Below are 20,223 nucleotides of genomic sequence, written 5' to 3'. Positions count from 1 at the left end.
TACTATACATTAAAGGAACTGGTAACATTTCTAAGAATCTGAGAAATGGTGATTAAGACAAGACACTTTGGTAAGTATAAAACTCTCTTTTTAGGAAGAAAAATGTTTAAGGAGGGATTGTTTTTTTTCAGTTTTCTCCATCCTGACATTGTGTTTAGCTGGCTGTTGGTTTATCTACTGTATAGAATCATAGAACCGTATAGAATTGCAGAACCATGGAGGCTGGAGGGGACCACGGAGTGCGAATTGCCCACCCCAGCTGAAGCAGTTCACCTGGAGCAGGTCGCTCAGGATGCGAGTATCTCCATGGATGGGGACAAGACAAGCTTTCTGGGCAGCAGGTCTTACCACTCTGCTTTCCTTTTGTTTTCCTAACTTATTTTTTATTTCTCCATATTGTGGGGTTGCAATGCAGGTCTTTTGAGGCTGAGACTTATCGGTAAATTCAGTCGGAGCATTGCTGCCAGGGCAGACTAGATGTAAACACAATTTCTGTTGAAGTTAGGCATGCTGTAACCAGCACGTTACCCAAGAGGGCTTGTGCAGGTGAGAAGCCCCTTACCCTAGCAGATCTCTTTGAGGGCGACTGCTCTTCCCTGTGCCGTTGAGCCTAAAGCTATGCACTGAAATGAAAGCTGTCTCTGCTACACAATACACCCCGTTCAGCATATTTTGAGTTGCAAATCGTGCCCTTTTAAGGCTCTCCCCATAGGCTGGCAGTGCGGAGCCGAGCCCGGTCCCTGCCGCGGCCCTTTCAGCCCCGCCGGGGCGGGCCGCTCCCGCCCAGCCCGGCCCAGCGGAGCGCCCGGCGGCGGGATGGTGGAGGCCTGGTACATGGACGAGTCCGAGGAGGACCAGCGGGCGCCCCACCGCCTGCGGCCCAACCGCGCCGTCAGCCTGGAGCAGCTCCGCCGCCTCGGCGTCGCCTACCGCAAAGTAAGTGCGGGGGGGGGAGAGCCGCCACGGGCGGCCCGGCGCTGCGGCAGGCCTCGCCGCTCGGCAGGGCCCGGCGCTGACGGGGGCCGTGCGGGGCCTGGAGGCGGTGGCGGCGCCTCAGGCCTGCCCCGACACCCGCCGGGACGGCGAGAGGCCTGCGGGGGCGGTGGGCAGACCCGGAGCGGTGCTCGGCCACGGAGCGTGGCAGCCGGTAGCGGCCATGTCCGGGCCTGCCGGCGCTGCCGAGCCCAGGAAAGGCGGAGGCAGCAGGAGGGGTCCCAGGCGGTGCCTGTGCGGGGGTGGGGTGGGTGCAGGTAAATATACCGAAGCTGGCACACCTTGTGTACCTGTGGCAGCTAACTTGGCTACCCCTGGAGCGACCTGCCCCTCCACTACTGATGCTCTTGACAACTCAAGTTTTTCCACGTTAGCGCCCTGAATTGCGTCTTAAGCAATTGTGTCTGAATGCTTTTTTTTCCCCCTGCCTATTTTTTAGCTGGATGCTGATAACTATGAGACCGATCCGTGTCTGAAAGAGATTCGGAGAGCAGAAAATTATTCTTGGATGGATATAATAACCATACATAAAGACAAGCTTCCAAATTATGAGGAAAAGGTATGCGAGTTTGCTTTCAGTGAAGATGAGTGCGCTGAAGTCTACCGCTAGAGTGTGCAGCCGGCTTCTTAACACCTGGACACCCTGAGCCCGGGTGCAGAGATGAGATTTCCAGGTGTAAAATACATCCTGTACTGAAGTCCTTAACATTAAAAAGAGCAGTTTTGATATTACTTTAAAAATAGCAGAGGCCTCTTGCTTCTGTAGATTTCCTTCAAAGGTTTTAAGGATAGTTTCCATCACCGTGTCATTTCTAAACTAAGATTCCTACCAGCGGAGCCCTGCCAATGCTGACCTGTCCTCAGAGAGCCTCCCTGGGATGAAGGGAGGTTGTTGCCAGCTGGGCATGGGCTTTGAAGGCTGAAACATCCTAATGGCTGCTTGCAAAATATGTCTTTTCAAAGTGAATGTTAACCTCATGGAATTGGAGGGATACATTCCCTGTACAAGATGATTTCCCCCTCCCTGCCCTCCCCCCCCCCCCCCCCCCCCCCCCCCCCCCCCCCCCCCGAGAATCTGGTACCTTGGCTATTTCGTTAACAGCTGAATGTGAATGGTGCCAGGCTCTCAGATGAGCCTCCTAGAAGGAGCTTTCTCCTCCCGGCTTCCAGGTGCTGGCGTGCTGCTCTGACGTGAGGACAGCAACGCAGTGGCACTTCCATATTTTCAGTAAACTTCCATTTACCAGTTGTGGTGGGTTGACCCTGGCTGGACACCAGGTGCCCACCAGAACTGCTCTGTCACTCCCCTCCTCAGCTGGACAGGGGAGAGAAAATATAACGAAAGGCTCGTGGGTTGAGATAAGGACAGGGAGATCACTCAGCAGTTACCGTCACGGGCAAAACAGACTCGACTTGGGGAAATTAGTTTAATTTATTATCAATCAAATCAGAGTAGGATAATGAGAAAATAAAAACTAAATCTTAAAACACCTTCCCCCCACCCCTCCCTTCTTCCTGGGCTCAACTTTACTCCTGAATTCTCTACCTCCTCCCCCTGCAGCAGCACAGGGGGCTGGGGAATGGGGGTTGCGGTCAGTTCATCACACGTTGTCTCTGCTGCTCCTTCCTGCTCAGGGGGAGGACTCCTCACACTCTTCCCCTGCTCCAGCGTGGGGTGCCTCCCACGGGAGACAGTCCTCCATGAACTTCTCCAACGTGAGTCCTTCCCGTGGGCTGCAGTGTGGGTCCTTTCCACAGGGTGCAGTCCTTCAGGAACAGACTGCTCCAGCGTGGGTCCCCCACGGGGTCACAAGTCCTGCCAGCAAACCTGCTCCAGCGCGGGCTTTGCATGGGGTCATAGCCTCTTGGGCCTCCACCTGCTCCAGCGTGGGGTCCTCCACGGGCTGCAGGTGGATATCTGCTCCACCATTCACCTCCATGGGCTGCAGGGGGACAGCCTGCCTCACCATGGTCTTCACCACAGGCTGCAGGGGAATCTCTGCTCTGGCGCCTGGAGTACCTCCTCCCCCTCCTTCTTCCCTGACCTTGGTGTCTGCAGAGTTGTTCCTCTCACATCTTCTCACTCCTCTCTCTGGCTGCAATTGCTGCTGTGCAGTAACTTTTCCCCCTTAAATATTTTATCGCAGAGGTACTACCACCGTCGCTGATGGGCTCGGCCTTGGCCAGCGGCGGGTCCGTCTTGGAGCTGGCTGGCATTGGCTATATCGGACAAAGGGGAATCTTCTAGCAGCTTCTCACAGAAGCCACCCCTGTAGCCCCCCTGCTACCAAAACCTTGCTGCGCAGACCCAATACACCAGTTTGTTTTAAGCCTATTGTGTTATACTGGTTTTAAATTGATGAGAAGGTGAATTAGGTAGTAACTCAGGTTGCCTGGGTGGCCTCTACCTGACACAATGATGGGCCGTTAATGACAGGGCATATGGACTTCTGCTTGTCTTGCCATGCTGGATCAGTACTGGCTCAGGGACACCTGCAGTAGTGTGGCTAAAAGCATCCAGACCTGAGCCGGTGATGGTACCTGGCATTGCACTGCTCTCTGTGCACTAACCTGCTCAGATCTCTGTTAATTGAACCTTTAAAGCCTGTTTTGTTCTGTGCTGTGAAATGTACAAAGAATTCACCATTCTGGAAAAAATGAGAATGTTGCTGCTGGTGCCTGGGAGGAGAGGGCCTGGAGCTGGGGCTCACTGTGTGGGGGCAGGCATGACATGCTGTTTACATCAGATTGCCGTAGATGGGCCATGTTTGGCAATAACTGCATTTTCACATACAGTTGTAGTAGTCTGTGTGGCTAATTCAGCCCTACACCAGTGTAAAAGAGTAGGGATAAACTGTAGCTCCTTTATTTTTGCATGCCAGGGAAAAAAAGGCACAACATGATCAAACTGAACAACTGCGAGGACTAAATCCTGCGGTTTTAAATCCTGCCTCTCTTTCAAACGGGTGTAAGCATTACTGTTATTCAGAGACTGATTATGTGCAGCTATAACTGCTGTTTCGTGCCACAGAAATTCCTGTTTTCCAAAGGAAATGTAGCAGCCTGCTTAGAAGTGTCCTGAGACAGGGTCTGCCTGGCTGGATTGGCCATTTTAACCATGTTGGTCTCATCTGTTAGTTAAACCACTGCGCAATTACCGTTTGAAAGCCTTTTTCTGCTTTGCCACATGTTTCTACCAGATTTCTTTGCAGTTTTTCTGTGTTCAGTAGTTTTAAGAGATACTTGCTATTCCTAGATAAAAACATTTTATGAAGAACATTTGCACCTAGATGATGAGATTCGCTACATCTTAGATGGATCTGGCTATTTTGATGTTCGAGACAAGGATGACAAATGGATCCGGATTTCCATGGAAAAAGGAGACATGATAACCCTCCCTGCCGGCATATATCACCGATTTACACTGGATGAGAATGTAAGTTGTTATAGATTACTGTAAATTTTGATGACAAATCCATGTGAGTATATATCCCATTAGTAACTACATGCCCTGAGACTTGCAGTTCATTAGCAAAACATATTAAATATGAAGTAGGAATATGAAAAATACTAAATAATTCACAGCATCTGAACCTTTCATCTCCAGGTCACAAATCCAGCTTCCTCTCGTCAGCTGTAACTGCAAGTCATTGCCACATGATATCCGTAGCATATCTTATGTGAAGCGGTGTGAGAGCCAAGCCCTGCGGCTGTCCCTCCCGCAATTGCCCGTGCTGTCGGTTGAGGTGGAGATCATGTAGACGGATCCTTTGTGTTGCCTTGTTGTATATCTTCGTGGGGATAGACAGAGCATATCTGTGTCCAGCAGTGGCATTTTTCATGAGTGTTAAATTCACCTTCAGGGAAAGAAGGATTTTAAAGCTCCAGAGCCACTACTTGCAGCTAGCGTGTGCTAGACTGGATGCTGGCTTCACAGGAGGTGACCTGCTTTCAGAGGGTATTTTTGGCTATGAGGCTGTGAGATTGGCACATGTAGTCCTGATCTATGTGTCTGTCCTTGTGGGCTTTTATAAATATGTTTGTAACCTCAGCATTACTCCTGGAAAACGGGGAAATGCGTGCTGTCTCCTGTGTGGCAAAATCCCATCTCTGGTATAGTCTTGAGAATGGTATAATTTTGAATCAGCTGTCCAGTTAGCGGTTATCATATATGTAAAAAAGGGAGATGCTGCTGTGGTGAAAAACCCGACTTTTCACATCTTTGCATTTTCATCCACAGTGAATCAGCTACAATTGCTAGTTTAAGGCTTTTTCTTTACATAGACAAAACGTCAGGGGTTATGGGTTGAATCCAGAAGAAGTCTTAAATGTTTGTCTACTTCAGGAACTTTAGTCCAGAAGTGCCATCTTCAAAGTAAATTCTTTAGGTGCTTCTAGACCCTTGCATTTTGCAGCTAAGTTCTTTAGGGATCTAATTTTATTCTTGACAGTGCTGAGCACCTGGGTGCAAGATAAGCACTTAGCAGTGTTTACAAAATAGGTAGGGTCTAAATCGGTAGCGTAGTGGACAGAAGAGGAGAGTTCCCCATAAGTCAGTGGTTGGAGCACTTCTGCAGGACGTAAAATCCCATGTTCTGCTGCCACCGCTGTACCTCGCACCTGGCGTACTTTTGGTTAGCTGGTGGCAGGGGCTGTTGCTTTTCCTGTTGGAATCTGGAGACTTTTCACTTCCCATAGCATTATTTTTTGGCTAGCTTATGCACTTCCCATTCAGCTTTTATGTAGCCATCTTGGGTATTCTGATTGCTGTTATTTAACTAAGCAAGTAGGATTTAGATGCTGCATTGCTCAGTATTGTGGATCCAGTGCAAAAGGTTTGCATAAGACAGGATTCTTTTGGTTTCTTTGATACAGGGAGAAGTACTGTCTTTGCCTGACGCGAGGCACTGGTGGTGACACAGTATACCACTGCATAGGTGCAAAATCTCCCACTGCAGTAGCTGGGAGCAGGAACAGCAGCGTAGTGGTGTAATTTTCTGGAACACGTGAAGCTTTCAGTGCATCTTGAAATGGTTTCAAAAATTTCTGCAGAAGTGCGAATGAAACATTAACTTCAGAATGAAGATCCCATGGAAAGGAGCTCTTAAATTACTTGTCACTTCTTGTTCTTTGACAGAATTATGTGAAGGCAATGAGGCTATTCGTTGGCGAACCCGTCTGGACAGCATATAACAGGCCGGCTGATGATTTTCCTGCTCGGAAACAGTATATGAAGTTTTTGGCTGAAGAAGCACAGTAATGGTGTCTGAGACCTGACAGGTGGAACAGCCTGAAGCCCTGTCAGAATAAATGCGGCTGGTGGCTTTTCACTGATTAGACTTCTTCTATTTGCATATACAGTTGGAGTCGCAGAATCGTAGAAAAATTTAGGTTGAAAGGTCATTTGGAGGTCATCTAGTCCAACCCCCCGCGAAGCACCAGGCCAACTTTAAAGCTAGACCAAGTTGCTCAAGACCTTGAGGTTTGGAAACCTCCAGTGGTGGAGGTTCCACAGCCTGTCTGGGCGCCCATTCCAGCACTTAGCTGCTCTCGTGGGCAAGCATTTGTTCTTCGTGGCCAACTCCCTGGTCGCAGCTTGCAATTGTTGTCTCTTGCCCTTTCATTGAATGCCTGAGAAGAGTCTGGCTCTGTCTTCTCTGTAGTCCCTTCTCTAGTGGGAAACTGTAGTTAGGTCTCCTCTCAGCCTTCTCTTCTCCAGGCTAGACAAACCAGTGTCCTTAGCTGGCACTCTTCTGTTAAGGAAGATGTTCAACACATGTTGCCCTAGTTTTGACTACTGAGGAATGTCACTTGTAACCACCTGACAGTTAGACTTGAACCACTGACTGTTTTGAGCCCGATGGTCCTGAAGTTTTTCACCCACCTTGTAGTTCATCTCCTCAGTCTGGCTACAAGGCTACTGTGGGGCACGCTGCTGAAAGCCTCGCTGTGGTCAAGACGAATGACATCTGCTGTTTCCCCTCCACCACAGAGCCAGTCATTGCCTCTTGGATGGCAGTCAGGATGGGCAGGCAGAATGCGCCCTTGGTAAATAATTGGTGTTGACTGGTTGCTCCCCATCACCTGGTATTTCATGTGCCTGGAACGGCTTCTGTAACGGCTTATTCTGTAATTTTCCCGGGGACTGAAGTAAGGCTGACCAGCCTGTAGTTCCCCAGATCTTCTTTCTCACCTTTTTGAAGGTGGCAGTATCATTTGCCTTTTTCCAGTCAAAAAGGTTTTCCTGATCTCTGTGACCTTTCAAAGATGCCAGCAGCCTTGCAGTGACGTTAGCTAGTTGCATTTACAGTTGCTCAGGAATCCATTTTCTAACCTCTTTTTCCTTGATATTTCTGGCAGGTAGAATTGGGAAAGGTGGGCTACATTAATATTCATTCTGCTCTGAATCCATGCTAATGAACTACGTAGGATTCTGGTTTTAATTAAAGAAAATAAACCCTGCTTCATTCTTGTCTAAAAATGTTCCTAAGATAAATTTGCATAATCGGCATTTTAGTATGCAGCTTCCCAGGTTCTGCCCTGGTACATAAAGCTGTGGTTTTCTCTCGGTAAAATGTAGCCATTTGCTCTTGGGAGTTATTAATAAAATTACTTTGACTTGGGTATGGGTGTTTTTGCTTTTTTTTTTTTTTTTCTTGTGCTGACATTAAGGACACATTGAACAACAGTGTTACTGTAATTGTTAATCAGCTTTTACTCCTTGTGCTGCTACTGACTTGTTCTGTAACATGGGACAAATCATTAACTGTGTGCCTCAGTTTCTTTAGCTGTGAGATGGAGAAGAGTAGACTTAGACACGCTGGTCCAGTTTTCAGTAAATGCCTTGCGGTTACGCAGGACACGTAGCTCCTCAGCAATGGGCACTGAAGCATTTTGGTATGAATTTGCTCTTTACAATGACGAATTATGTCAGCTGGGCAGATGTACTGCTTGCTCCAGCTCTCAATGGATGATGAGCGGGGGCTGTGCGCTGGCTGCAGCCTGTGTGCCGATTTCAGGCAGATGCAATACAAGCTCCTGCCTTACAGTTTCCCGAATAAACGTGAGAAGTTGAAACCTGGGCTTACCTGAATTTCCCAAATGTAGCAGAAGTAGATAATTGAACTTTCCCGCTGTTCTTCCCTATGGGTGTGCACACAGCCCTTCTTCAGCAGGCAACAATGTGTTACTCACTTTGTAGCAGCATTACTTTTAACCATTTCTCGGTGCTTTATTTAAGTGTTTTGAAAACGAAGTTGCAATTTTGAAGTGAAATTGTATTAGCTTTTATCTTAAATGTTGGAAAGGGTGACTAAAAAAGGCATGTGTTTCCTGCCTTAGGGTCTTGGGTTGCAAGCTAGATGAGATGCAGGGACACAGCTGACCCTTCGTTCTGCCAGTGGGGGCTCGATTTGTGGGAGGGGGTGCAGGCATGACCCATGCTTGCAAAATGCAAGCCCACCCAGTGCTCCGTTCAGCCTGTACTGGCTTTTGTGCAGTGGTTCATAAGCCTGGCTGAAAAATCAGTGTTAGTAGCAAATACGAAGTTTAACTATAGTCAGGCGCACATCGGGTAGGCTTGCACAGGCGCTGTGCTGTGTCATGTGCCTCGTCAGCTCAAGGATTTGTGTGCCACTTGTATGGAAGGAGCACTTGAGAGTCCTCTTGTACAGCACACTTGGGGCATCCTGGTCCCAGAATAAACTTTGGGGATTTTTTCAAGGTACAGCTACAGGAATAAATGACAGTGACTGCCGGCGGCAAGTTTTACTACTTTGACTTCTATGCCACAGAAAATTGTGTTTCCAAATGTAAAGTAAAATGACTCGTGGTGCTGGTATTGGTTCCTGGTATCCAATCATCTAATTCACCCTCTTTCTGCCTTTGTTTTCTGTTTTTTTAACAGAAGTTGTCATGAGACTGTTCATTCCTCCTATGGGCCTTTCTGTTTTGATCTGTCTGCAAAAGGAGAAGTGGAGGCAGCAGCATGGGCTCTCAGGACCCCCCGTTTACAGCACAGCCATCCCATAACAGACTGGGGGAGCGACTGGGAAGAGAGAGCGGGTAATGCAGTCTCCTCGGGAGAGATTTACAGTTTGGAGGCAGTGATGAGGGATGGACAGCAAAGCGGCTGCCTGCAGCAATTGCTTTCAACAGCTCGCTGATGTAGGATGTGACCTGGGAAGCAGGACTGAACCACCTTGTTTTGTTGCCTCTCTGGAGCAATGTATACACCTGGTACAGCTCCCATCTCCCGGCTGTCAAGAATAACACACGATCACCCTGCTGAAGAACGTTCATCATTTTCATAGCACAATGCATTCTGCTGCTGAGAGGTGGCGGGGGCTGTGGGGGTCTTACTGTCAACGCTTTTGAGTCCATGCCCTTTAGTGCTATAGGTGTCTTTGAAAGGGTGAAAGCTTTGCTCTCTGAAAGTGTTGTCAGCCAGGAAAAAAGCAATTTGGGGCTGGTATAAAGATTCCACACCTGTGAAGAGATTACATGGGAGATTACACTAGGAGGAAACAGCTGGGCAGAAAAAAATGTTAATATTAATAGAAAACACTCCAGAGAGTGCAGAGGACGGAGGGAGAACATACTGTTCCTTCAGATGAAAAATGCAGTTTATTTTCATGGCCATTTTTTGTGTTTGGTTGTTTTCTTCTTTTTTTTTTTTTCTCCACGTACAACATATCTAAAGGTGCAAAGTGAAATTGATTTTTGGTCCAAAAACATGAGTCTGTTTTACTGCAGCTAGTGGAAAATCTTGGTGCATTGATGTAGTATGAAAATTTATATAAGTGGTTCCAGCAACATCACGTTGGCAGCATTAACTCAGGCAAGGGGAATATTTCAACTCCTCCAGGATTAGAGTTTAAAAAAAAAAAAAGGTAGGAGAAATGGTACTGAATTGAGGCGTTTGAAGATAGCTTTTTTGGTACCTATGTATTATTTTCCACTTTAATCCAAACTTTTCCAAAGTACAGTTGACCTCAGTTTCTCATGACCAGCTTAAGAGAGCAGTGGTCTCGTTTTCTGCGAGTGGACTCAGAGCAAGTTGTTGATGGTCAGTGGGCTTTTTAATACATTAGGTGGGCAACCATATGGCTCCAAAATCTGTGATGCTGCCCTCCCTTGTTATGTGTCCTGGGGCAAGTGTCTTTGGCTGGATATCTTAATGCAAAGACATTTCACAGCCAGTTAGTAGTTAACTAGTAACATCCACACCAGGCACTTAGGGGTGCCTACAAATGGGTGAAGGGCAATGCTGATGGCGAGGGGTGTCTTCCTGGCAGCTGCAGGAGCCAGTAGCTGCCTGTCCTGGTTGCTGAACTTGACAAGTATAAAATCTTCTTGCACTCAGGATCGGGCCCTACTGGCAGAAGAGGCACTGTCCTGCCTGGTTTCTGACTCCAGGATTTAGCTTGAACTAGGAACTTAGAGAAGGGACGGTCTCCTGACAAAGGCAATCATTTAATATCAGCCGGCAGACACCGCTGCACATAAAGACTGAGGTGGCAGCTGAGCACTGCTTTGAAGAATATCCCTAGTAGCCAAATAATGGATTTAGATGTTTGGCCAGGCAGAGGCTCTGGACCTGACCTGTGCTGTGCTCAAAAATTACATCATCTGTTTGGGAGTCTTCCTTGTGAAAATGATAGAAATTCTCAGATTCCCTCCTCTCTCCCCAAAATAGGGTCACTGCCAGTTGTCTTCTATTTCCTGGAGCCAAATAAACTTACCAACTCATTGGGGGATGAATTAGTGTTACAACTTAAATATTCCTGGCTCAAAGATCCAGATTTGATCTGATTTGCTGCACTCATTGTGATTTTACAGCTTGATTCCCAAAACATTTTGTGTGTTTGCAAAAAGGTACTCTGCTATACCTGCAATTTGAAAAACCTATTTTTTTAATGTGACTGAGTCACTAGCTCTCATTTTTATTAACTGTATAAATACCCAGATAAGACAAAGAAGCAAAATTTTGAAAACCAAAATGCTTGGGGAAAGATTCAGCAGTTAAAGGGCTGTGGATCTCTTTCAATGCTGGCTTCCCCCGCTGCAGTTCTCTCCGGCATACCTGCACTAATTTTGAAAAGTGCCCCTCCATTTCATTGCCTTCTATGCTGCTTCTCAGGGTACTGATTAGTAACTGTTGTGCCTGTCAATGAGCCACACTGGCTGGTAGAAAATTGGGCTGGGTATGCCCTGTGCCTCCGTGGTGCTCCGGGATTGCCTTTGTTCATTGGCACGGCCCTGAGCAGCAAAGCCAAGCTCTGGGCTCTGGTTTCCCCTGTGATCACAGGCATTTGAGCCAGGAGAAGTTGATTCGGGTCCACCTTCAGGCTTATTGATTTTTCCAAATAATTCAGGCAACTTAAAGCTGACCCACTGTTCGTGGGAAAGAGGGAAGCTGTTCCTGGTGATGCTGTAGCAAGGGGACACAAAGTGGCGTCTGGGTTACGCCCAGCCTGCTACCCCAGCCCCGGGCTGGGCTGGGGCTCAATCCTGCTGCCTGCCACTGGCGTGGGTGCCAGCATCTGAAGTACTTGCTCACACCCTGTGCTGCAAATAGTGGATTTTTTTTTTTTTATAAACAGCTCTAGTAATTCTATTCTGCAGCTTTTTACTTCAGTATTTTCAGTTTAGCACTGACAGTTTTGACAATTTTTCAAAGCCAGAGAGGAACCTTCTCCCTCCTTCCTTCCCTGCCTCAAGCAAGTCACATCCCATTTTCTCCCTCTTTGTGGGCAAATTACAAGCCATTGTTGCTGGCTTTCAGATGGATTCATTTTAATGACTCTCATACATAATAAACATCTGCAGATGACTGCCCAAAGCTAGGACAGGATGAGGTGTTGATCCAGAACAGCTTGGATAAGGCGGCACCTGGCTCCTCCTCCCCACCCGCACCTTTCTGTTCCTCCCTAACACTGGGATTGTGACCATCTCACGCACCTCTTGGAGATGAGAATCTCTAAATTTGTAATTCCCAAGCTGACTAGGAGAACTAAGCAGGAAAGCAGCTTTCCACTGTCATTGCCTGAAAGTTAGTGCTGGAGCTTGTTTGCATTCAGTGCTACTGAGCTGCTGTTCAAATGCTAAAAACTCTGTGCAGGTTCCTACAACGTAAAGTACCTCACTGGTAAAATACATTTTTTCCCCAATGTTTTATTAAGTGGGTAGAAAGCATGGTGGAAGGGGTGTATGGCATCTTCCTTTGAGCTCATGTTATAGGTATGAGCTAACGGACAAAATCCACCTTGTTCTAACATCTTTAGCTTCCCTGGCCTTGGCTCAGGATAGCAGCAATCTAGGTTGCTACCTGAGCAACCTCAGAGAGGTTGACTCTGGCTGCTGTGGTTCTACCTATTTGGAATAAATTTAAATCTGTATTTGATGCTTCAGTCCTATTTTCACACATTTCTTGATTGCAACTTGAAGCGGAGAGGGAATGTATGTTTCTCACTACGGCTAAATACGACTGGAGATGGGGGTACCACACATCTTGCAATCTTTTGTTGGACGGCTCCAATGCATGTGGTTGATTAAGGGCATCAGCTGATGATACACAAATAGGACAGACACAACTTAGCTATGCATGCAGACTGTACCCCGCTTATTCCCCTCTCCAATTTGATCTACAAGACACCTGCAGCAAAGGCTTCAGAAAAGGATTGTCTGTCTACCGCTTCTTAGGCCGCTGTAGTGCAGAAAACCTGGCAGCCTGCCCAGGCGGGGTGGTAATTCCCAGCACATCCTTGTGTTGAAAGCCTCGGGATGAAGATGAATCTGAAGAGGGTGTTTGCTGGCTTGGTGAGTTTTTCCGCCGGGTCAGTGAGCTCATCCAGCTTGTTCACGGCTGCACAAGTGCTCTTGCTGACATGAAGGATGAGGTCGGTGGAGGAACGATGATCCTTTCCGGTACACTGGCTGAAGTCCATTGTGCAGTCTCAGGCACGTCTGCACATGCCTTTTGGGGAACATTTAACGGGTCCAGTCCAAAAACTAAGGCACCAGGAAAATGTAAATGACCAGCTGGTTAGGGGCTGCCATTATCACCTGAACTGCAGCTAGGTACTAGAATGGCAGATAGATGCTTAAGTCCTTCTGAGGATCAGGGTCTCTGTGCATAATGTAATTATCTGCATGTCTGAAGTACAGCTTCTTTGCTCTTCTTTTAATAAAAGAGGAAATTTAAATGCAAAACTTCTGTTAAGGCACATTAAGCTTTAAGACTTGAATACAACAATCAGCTCATTCAGGCTGTACTTTCCACAGCTTTTCTCACTTAGCCAGATGACACATGCATGCTGTGTTTTAGGACCGAGCTCTGCCCTCATTTACACCAGGAACCCTCATTAAATTCAGCTGAATTAATTGAATTTAACAGGATTGCCTGGTGTAATTAATGTTTTGAGGACAAATTTTGTCCTTAGCTTTAATACTTTAACACCATATACAGCATTCAGATGTGTAACTGGCTGAATAAAAGAAATTCAAACACTTAACTTGTATATATGTTAAATCCAAACCATAAAGTGACATTGACATTCTTTCTTGCATTTTATAAAGTTAACAATTTGCATACATCCAGCAGTGATAATATGCCTTTGCATTTAAATTTTAATTATTCTGCAAGTCTACCACGATGTCACTTGTTTAATGGCTCACTGAGCTTAGAGGTCACCCAGTCCAAGTCTCTCTGCTGGTGTTTTTATCCGAGTAAAAGCTTCTACTAATAAGAACACAGCAAACATACTGAAGTGAGACCTCTGTAGTAATACATATGAATTAGAATTTAGAGAAACTTGGAGAACAGGGGATTATGTTTTCAGGGTGTTTCTTTTTTAATGGTTATTTGACTCTGACTAGGATCATAAATTTTTATTCTCTGCCGATCAGCACACAGGCTGTCATTTACACGTGCAGTGAGTATAAGGCGCTACGGAATCAAAAAAGGAAGCATGTTACTCCTCGATTGTAAAGAGGCAAGTGGCTTCAGCATGCTGGGTGACGGTGGATCATGCTACTTTCCCTTAGAACTGGAAAGGACAAATCAAGCTTCCTGAAAGCGTAGATGACAGTATAACAATACAACGTGACACCTGGCCTTCAGCTAAATGCATGGGAATCTCTGTTATAGGATATTAATTTACATACAATTGTAAAATTTTTTAACTGGAATCATAGAATGGTTTGGGTTGGAAGGGACCTTTGAAGATCATCTAGTCCACCTGCCCTGCCACAGGCAGGGACACCTTCCACTACATCAGGTTGCTCAAAGCCCCATCCAACCTGGCCTTGAACACTTCCAGTGATGGGGCATCCACAACTTCTCTGGGCAACCTGTTCCAATGTCTACCACCCGTACCGTAAATAACTTCTTCCTTATGTCCAATCTAAATCTACCCTCTTTCAGTTTAAAACCGTTGCCCCTTGTCCTGTCACCACATGCCCTGGTAAATTGTTCAGTAATCTCGAAGTCTTTGAGCACAATGGTGGTTACGTACCAGGATTTCTGTCTGTCTCCTAAGAAACCCCAAGCCCAAGAAAAGTGACCTGTGCTGGAGAAAACATACTACTAAAATTACTTATAATGAGTACAGGGAGTAACATACCAGATCAGATTAATAGTTGTGACAAACTGAAAACTACACAGATTTCAACTCAAGTTATGACAAAGTAAACTGAGAATCTGTCCAATTACTGTTACATCTTGTCTAAAATCATAGCAATATTTAAAACAAATGCAAAACCTCATAAAGAGTAATGCAAAAGTAACTACTTTTATTTTGCTGTATTTTAATACTCACTAAAGATGTGTAAATGGTGTTTAAACCCAACTGAAGCAGGTGCTGCTGCATCTTTCATTTTTGAGTTTAGTAGTGGTACCTTAGGACAAGTCTACCCAGGTGCTGCCCAAGTTTAATTCAGATCCAGCCGTGGAACCTAGAGGCCAAGCCAGAAACAGAAATACCCACTGATTTGATTTTTTTCAGTTGATTGGTACGTAACTAGCCATTGCTTCAGTATGCAAGTATGACCCGTATAACATAGGTATTCTGTAAAAATGGAACAAATACTGTCTCTGTATAAGCTGTAGGCTTACGTCTTTTGAGGTGACTGGTGATTTTTAGGCATCCTCATTTTTTGGCATGTCCAGCTTGCAGCAGTTTTCACACCACCTGATTTTTGAGGACAACTGTTTGGCCCCAGTACAGTATGTCCAGTTGGAGAAGCATAAAAATGAGTTATTAGTTACTTAAAAATACAGGTGGGGGTATTTAAAGACGGTGAGAATTAATTGATGGATGTGGTATAAAAAATGTAACAAATACAGTTACAGAATTGTCCCATGGCAGTGATTTATGACAAAAAGCTACTCCATTTGTGAAACATTAAATCTCAAAACAATAAAAAAACCAATGAACAGCTGTATATATTGCATTATGTACCAGGAATGGGAGTATCTGGGTTGAATCTTTACAATACAGATGAAGGGAGAAATGTGGGCAGAGATGTGAAATACACCGATACCACAGTGGTACTGCGATTCCAAAAATCTTGTGTTCCAAGGGATGCCAAAATCACCGTATGCTGGTACTGCCGCACCAGTGATGGCTGCCTTGTGTCCTGTGCTGCATCACCCCATTTGCTTCCACTCTGTGTGGCCTAACCCTTAGATACCTCTGCCTCAGTCGCTCCATCCTTTTCCCTGGGAAATACTTTCTGCACGGCGTTTTCACTTGGTAACAGGAAAGGAGAGGAACTGAGCTGAAATGGGTCGCCTTTCCGCTCTGCCTAACTGGCAGCGCTCCTTTCTCCACCCAGCAGAATGCCAGAGTGGAGCAGCTATACCAGTTTACACTGAGAGGAATCCACAGGCTCTAGGGTAGGCATGAGGAAGACAGCTGTAGTGTAATAAGAGCTGAAATACACATGCACAAGTTAAGGGGTTCCTAGAACAACCTTGTGGCATCTGCTGGTGGCATCCAAGTACAGATGTTGGCCAGAGAGTGGGAGAGAGGAAAAAAGTATTGAAGCAAGCATTAGTTTGGGAATAGAGAAATCCCCGACTCCCACCCACAGCTTCCCAGAATCCAAATGCTTTAATCTGAAAGATTTAATGGTATCACAAACCCAAGAAAGTATAGGGAGACCACTTAGTGTCATTCCGATGATACAGTCCCTCATACTGTGGGAAATTCGTACTGCGGGGGACTGTATGATCCCTCACGTGCCGTCCGGACATGGTCCTGGGCAACCTGCTTTAGGTGGCCCTGCCTGACTTGGGGGCTTGGACCGGATGACCTCCAGCGGTCCCTTCCAACCTCAACCATGCTGTGATTCTGTGTGGTGGTTATCAAGCAACCTCCTCTGAGAGCAGTGGACATACAAAGGTATAATACTCAATAGTTTGATGTATGGCAATAGTATGATGTAGGGCAAAATGAGACACAGCAGAAGCAAGTGAAGAGAAGTGCATGTAGAATTTCATTTCTATAATATGCATACTGATATTCTGTCAATACCTCTTGCCTGATGAAATTAGCTCATGTGATTTGCTCACTAATTACTGAAAAACTGTAACAATCATCAAGACAATATAAGGTCAAGTTCAGTTTTTCTTATAAAAAGAATCTGAGTAGTTGACTGTATAGATATACAGTACACTGTAATGAAGAATAACTAAACAGTTATAGACTTGTAGGGATGAAGCTGGCTCTAGGTCAGCACAAAGTCTTCACAATGATAGGACTGTTAGAGACAACAGATTCTGTAGCAATGCCACTGAACGTTCACAATTGAATATATTTTATTTCACATTTACACATTAGCAAGAGTATATACAATTTAAAAAATCAACCCTGCTGGAAAAAATTAGTTGGAAATGATTTATCCTAACTTGAGACACTGAGTATTAAAGCTATCGCCCTCTTTGATAGCTACAGCCTCCAAAAGTGCCTGCTTCTTCTGCATGCTGCGAGATGACTCCAGTTCATACATAGTTGTCAAGTTGAAGAGAACACTCTCATGCAGGTAGTGTTTAGGGTCCTGCTGAACCATTCCTTCCAATTGCCGGAGGGAATCCTTCAGTTTTCCCAGATAAAGAAGACAAACAGCAGCATTGTTATTAGCCTAGAGAAAAATATATTGTAAATAAATAAGTGTATATATATGTACGTAAGTATTTACAAGTGATGAGAGAGAAGGAAAAAAAGTCCAACATCTGGAGTTACAACAGATGTACTATGTGCTAAGCATTACTATTTTTTGTGTGTGCGTGCGCGTGCAAGTAACTAAAATATATTATCAATCATACAATCCAATCCTTTTCTTCTTGTTATTCTCAAGATTTATCCTGTGCCAGTAGGACCTGCTGACTTCCAAGAGCTGAAACTCTAAAAGACAGAGTCTAAACCGAAATATAAATAGTATAGGACATTAGTCAGTTAATTTTGAAAGTCAATTGAAACAGATTTCAGAAACTACATGAGCCTCTGCATGCTGTCAGTTTCATAGGGTTTTCTTTTAATGACTTCACTATATCTTCAGAAGTGTTTTTCTCTCTGGCTTACATATAGAAGATCCACACAGGCAACAGGAAGAAATTATCACAAAGGCATCTACAACTGACTTCAAGTAAATTCAGCAGATAGGGCAGTCTAAATACATCATAAATGATCAAGTCAGGTTCCATTTTCTTTTCCACACAAAACAGGTTTTATGAGTTACCAAAAGATTCCAACAGTACAAAGTCATATAACATGTTCAGCAGCAGAAATTTTCACACTTTCTGAAAGCTGCAGATAAAGGAAGAACATAGCCTTTTTTAAAAAATTCTTTTTCTCTCTCTTCAGGAAACCTTACTGATCTCGTGCGATTTATATTATTTACTATTTTACAGCCTGCAAAATGATGCAATTCATGTGCTGCTTAAACTCAGTCCCCTCAGTCTTTAAACGGCCTTGGATCAGGCTAGTGGGGGTAAGCTGTCTCAGTTCTTAGGAACACTCTTACGTGATCATGCACTGAAAGCTGCCAAATGTAGAAAACCCAAAAGTAAATAAACAGCTCTTCTTTGATCTCCTCTTGTGGTGGGAATCCAAGGCTCTGATATGCAACGTGTTAAAAATGTCATGTTTAAAATTACAATATCCCTTCAATGTTGTGTGAAATCAAGTTAATCTTATATACGTTGGCAGGTGCCACTTCTTTTTCTGACATGCATGTCTACGCTAAAAAAAGTGCATGCAAAAAAAAAGTGCTTTTGCAAAGATCTCGTAAAACATAATGTCTCAGAATTTCTACATGCATGCCTAAGTATTCATGCCCTTCATATAGACTGGTTCTTCATTTCCCATCCCATTTTGCACCTTATCCTTATGTATACTAAAAACCCTTTGGCACACATGCCACATCCAATTTTTCTATAAAGCTCTGAGCATACTCTGGGTACTAATTAAATCCACGCATGAAGCATTACGAGAATAATTTAGGTGTTCATTATAAATGTAGCAATTTGGAGATTTACCACAGCATTTGATGAGTCGATCCTTAAAATTTCTGTGAAAAATCGATGAGCTTCTGCAAAATTATTCTGACCAAGGTGGAGAAATGCTCTAGAAAGTAAGTGACATATGAATGAGTTCTCCTCAAAAACCCAAGGTGATAATATATTTTAAAAAGAATGGACACCATTTTTTATTTTTCCTGTTATAGATGTGAGAGTTTCTGACATTTGCTCTTCACGCTGTAATTACAACCAGCAAGAAGACACTGATTTACAGACAAATGGAATGACAACTTGGATCATTTGGCTATTATATATTCTGCCTACCACAGCAACAGTCTTCATTGTGTTTTTATTAATTTAAATGCAGATACTCTCTTCCTGGAATTATTTCTCTTTATGAAATTAGCCATGCTATATAATTTTCAGAGCACTTTTGAATAGTATTTTCTAAATATATTAAGCCAATGTGCTAACCATTACAAACTGAGTCCCCCATCATGCAGCTCGATTTACTACAATGTATTCCAGCATTCTTTGAAACTACCAGGCGGTAACCTTACTAGCAGATCTGATTGTAGGATAAGGGCCCCAAATAGCTTCTCCTCTCCTAAGAGTTATTTATGCAAATGTATATTGAAAAAGCAGAGTGAAAATATGCAATGCCTGGAAGAATGAGAAAAAGCTTTGTAAAATCAACTGAAGGATCACAATTTCAATCCAGGATAATATGACTGTACCGAGTAATACAGATCTCCTGGGTCTATATGCCATTCAGTCTCACTTATGACAGATGTAGTTACAAAAAAGAAAGAAAGAGAACGGGATTGTCTCAAGGGTAGTTTAATGCTCACAATGCATACTTTGCAAAACTGTATTTTAAAGTTTCATTTAGCTATTAAATTATCTACCTGTTCATTAAAACCATAATTTGGCTCTGTAGTCCATCCAATTTGTGAGTCACTTTCTCAACGTCTTGAAAATATTTTTCTGCAGTTTTTATGTCTCCAATCTAGACAGTAAAATCGTAAGAAAGTTACCACAATAAGAAGAAAAGACATCCAGCCTGATTATATCTTTTACAAAGGATAAGAACATGAGAACATATCGAAGTCCATTATCTAATTGTTTGGCACCATGCTGACTGGGTAACATCTGTTACCAAACAAGGTATTTGAAGAGCCACATTAAGGTCATGAAAAGAACACCAAAAGCACGTGCAGTTTTATCTAAGGCAGTGTTTCTCAGCTGTGGGTTGTGGAGCATTCACGGACCGTGTGGCAGGGGTGCCCCACCTCCTCATTTGGCTCTTTTGTTGTAACTAACTCCAGAGTTTGTAAAATTAGCTGAAAATGAGAAAAGGTCAGAATTACTTCCAGTGAGACCGGGCGTTCCTCTGCAGGAAGTGAAGACAGACACTGCCCACAGGCAGGAGCTGTCAGCAAGGCAAGAGAACTGGAATACAGTAGCCTGGTAGCTAGCGTAGGACCCATACTCGGTTTACCCACAGCTTATGGGCCGTAGCCAGGGACCACAGGATGACTTCAGTGCCTGAGACCGAAACGTGTCAGAAAACAACTCCAAGGCAATGGGCCACTGAGGGTGTCGGGGAGACAGTCCATTTGCAGATTAAAAAATACCGGTGAGTGGATCGTGCAGGCTGAAGGAATGAGGGATTTGAAAGCTGGCATAAAGAGGAACAGATTTTA

At 44.6% G+C, this 20,223-nt stretch overlaps 2 protein-coding genes across 5 annotated transcripts in view; one reads left to right on the top strand and one right to left on the bottom strand.

Moving 5' to 3' along the window:
* Positions 1 to 816: 816 nt before the first annotated feature.
* ADI1 (acireductone dioxygenase 1) lies at positions 817 to 7,617 on the top strand. Of its 2 annotated transcripts, none has more exons than XM_050894759.1 (4): positions 817 to 936; positions 1,433 to 1,552; positions 4,250 to 4,429; positions 6,131 to 7,617. In XM_050894759.1, exons 1-4 carry the CDS (start codon positions 817 to 819, stop codon positions 6,251 to 6,253), a joined length of 543 nt encoding a protein of 180 aa, XP_050750716.1. In that variant the 3' UTR covers positions 6,254 to 7,617. The 2 variants fall into 2 exon arrangements, with proteins under 2 accessions (XP_050750716.1, XP_050750717.1); XM_050894760.1 differs by lacking the exon at positions 6,131 to 7,617 and adding an exon at positions 5,869 to 6,090 and having other exon boundaries at positions 822 to 936.
* Positions 7,618 to 16,801: 9,184 nt separating this feature from the next.
* The window catches only part of TRAPPC12 (trafficking protein particle complex subunit 12), a 54,943-nt gene continuing 51,521 nt past the window's right edge, over positions 16,802 to 20,223 (bottom strand). Inside the window, exons 10-12 of one of the 3 annotated variants that reach the window (XM_050894436.1) lie at positions 19,426 to 19,526; positions 18,536 to 18,623; positions 16,802 to 17,139 (exon numbers count right to left, since the gene is read on the bottom strand). In XM_050894436.1, coding sequence (XP_050750393.1) covers positions 16,897 to 17,139; positions 18,536 to 18,623; positions 19,426 to 19,526 — 432 coding nt within the window. In that variant the 3' untranslated portion in view covers positions 16,802 to 16,896. Of the gene's footprint in view, positions 17,140 to 18,535; positions 18,624 to 19,425; positions 19,527 to 20,223 lie in introns of those variants that run through there. The other 2 variants (XM_050894437.1, XM_050894438.1) reach the window with 2 other exon arrangements.

Source organism: Gymnogyps californianus, chromosome 3 (genome assembly GCF_018139145.2).
Source record: "Gymnogyps californianus isolate 813 chromosome 3, ASM1813914v2, whole genome shotgun sequence".
Lineage (NCBI taxonomy): Eukaryota > Metazoa > Chordata > Aves > Accipitriformes > Cathartidae > Gymnogyps > Gymnogyps californianus.
Note: the sequence above shows the minus strand (reverse complement) of the source record. Positions and strands in the feature narration are given on the sequence as shown.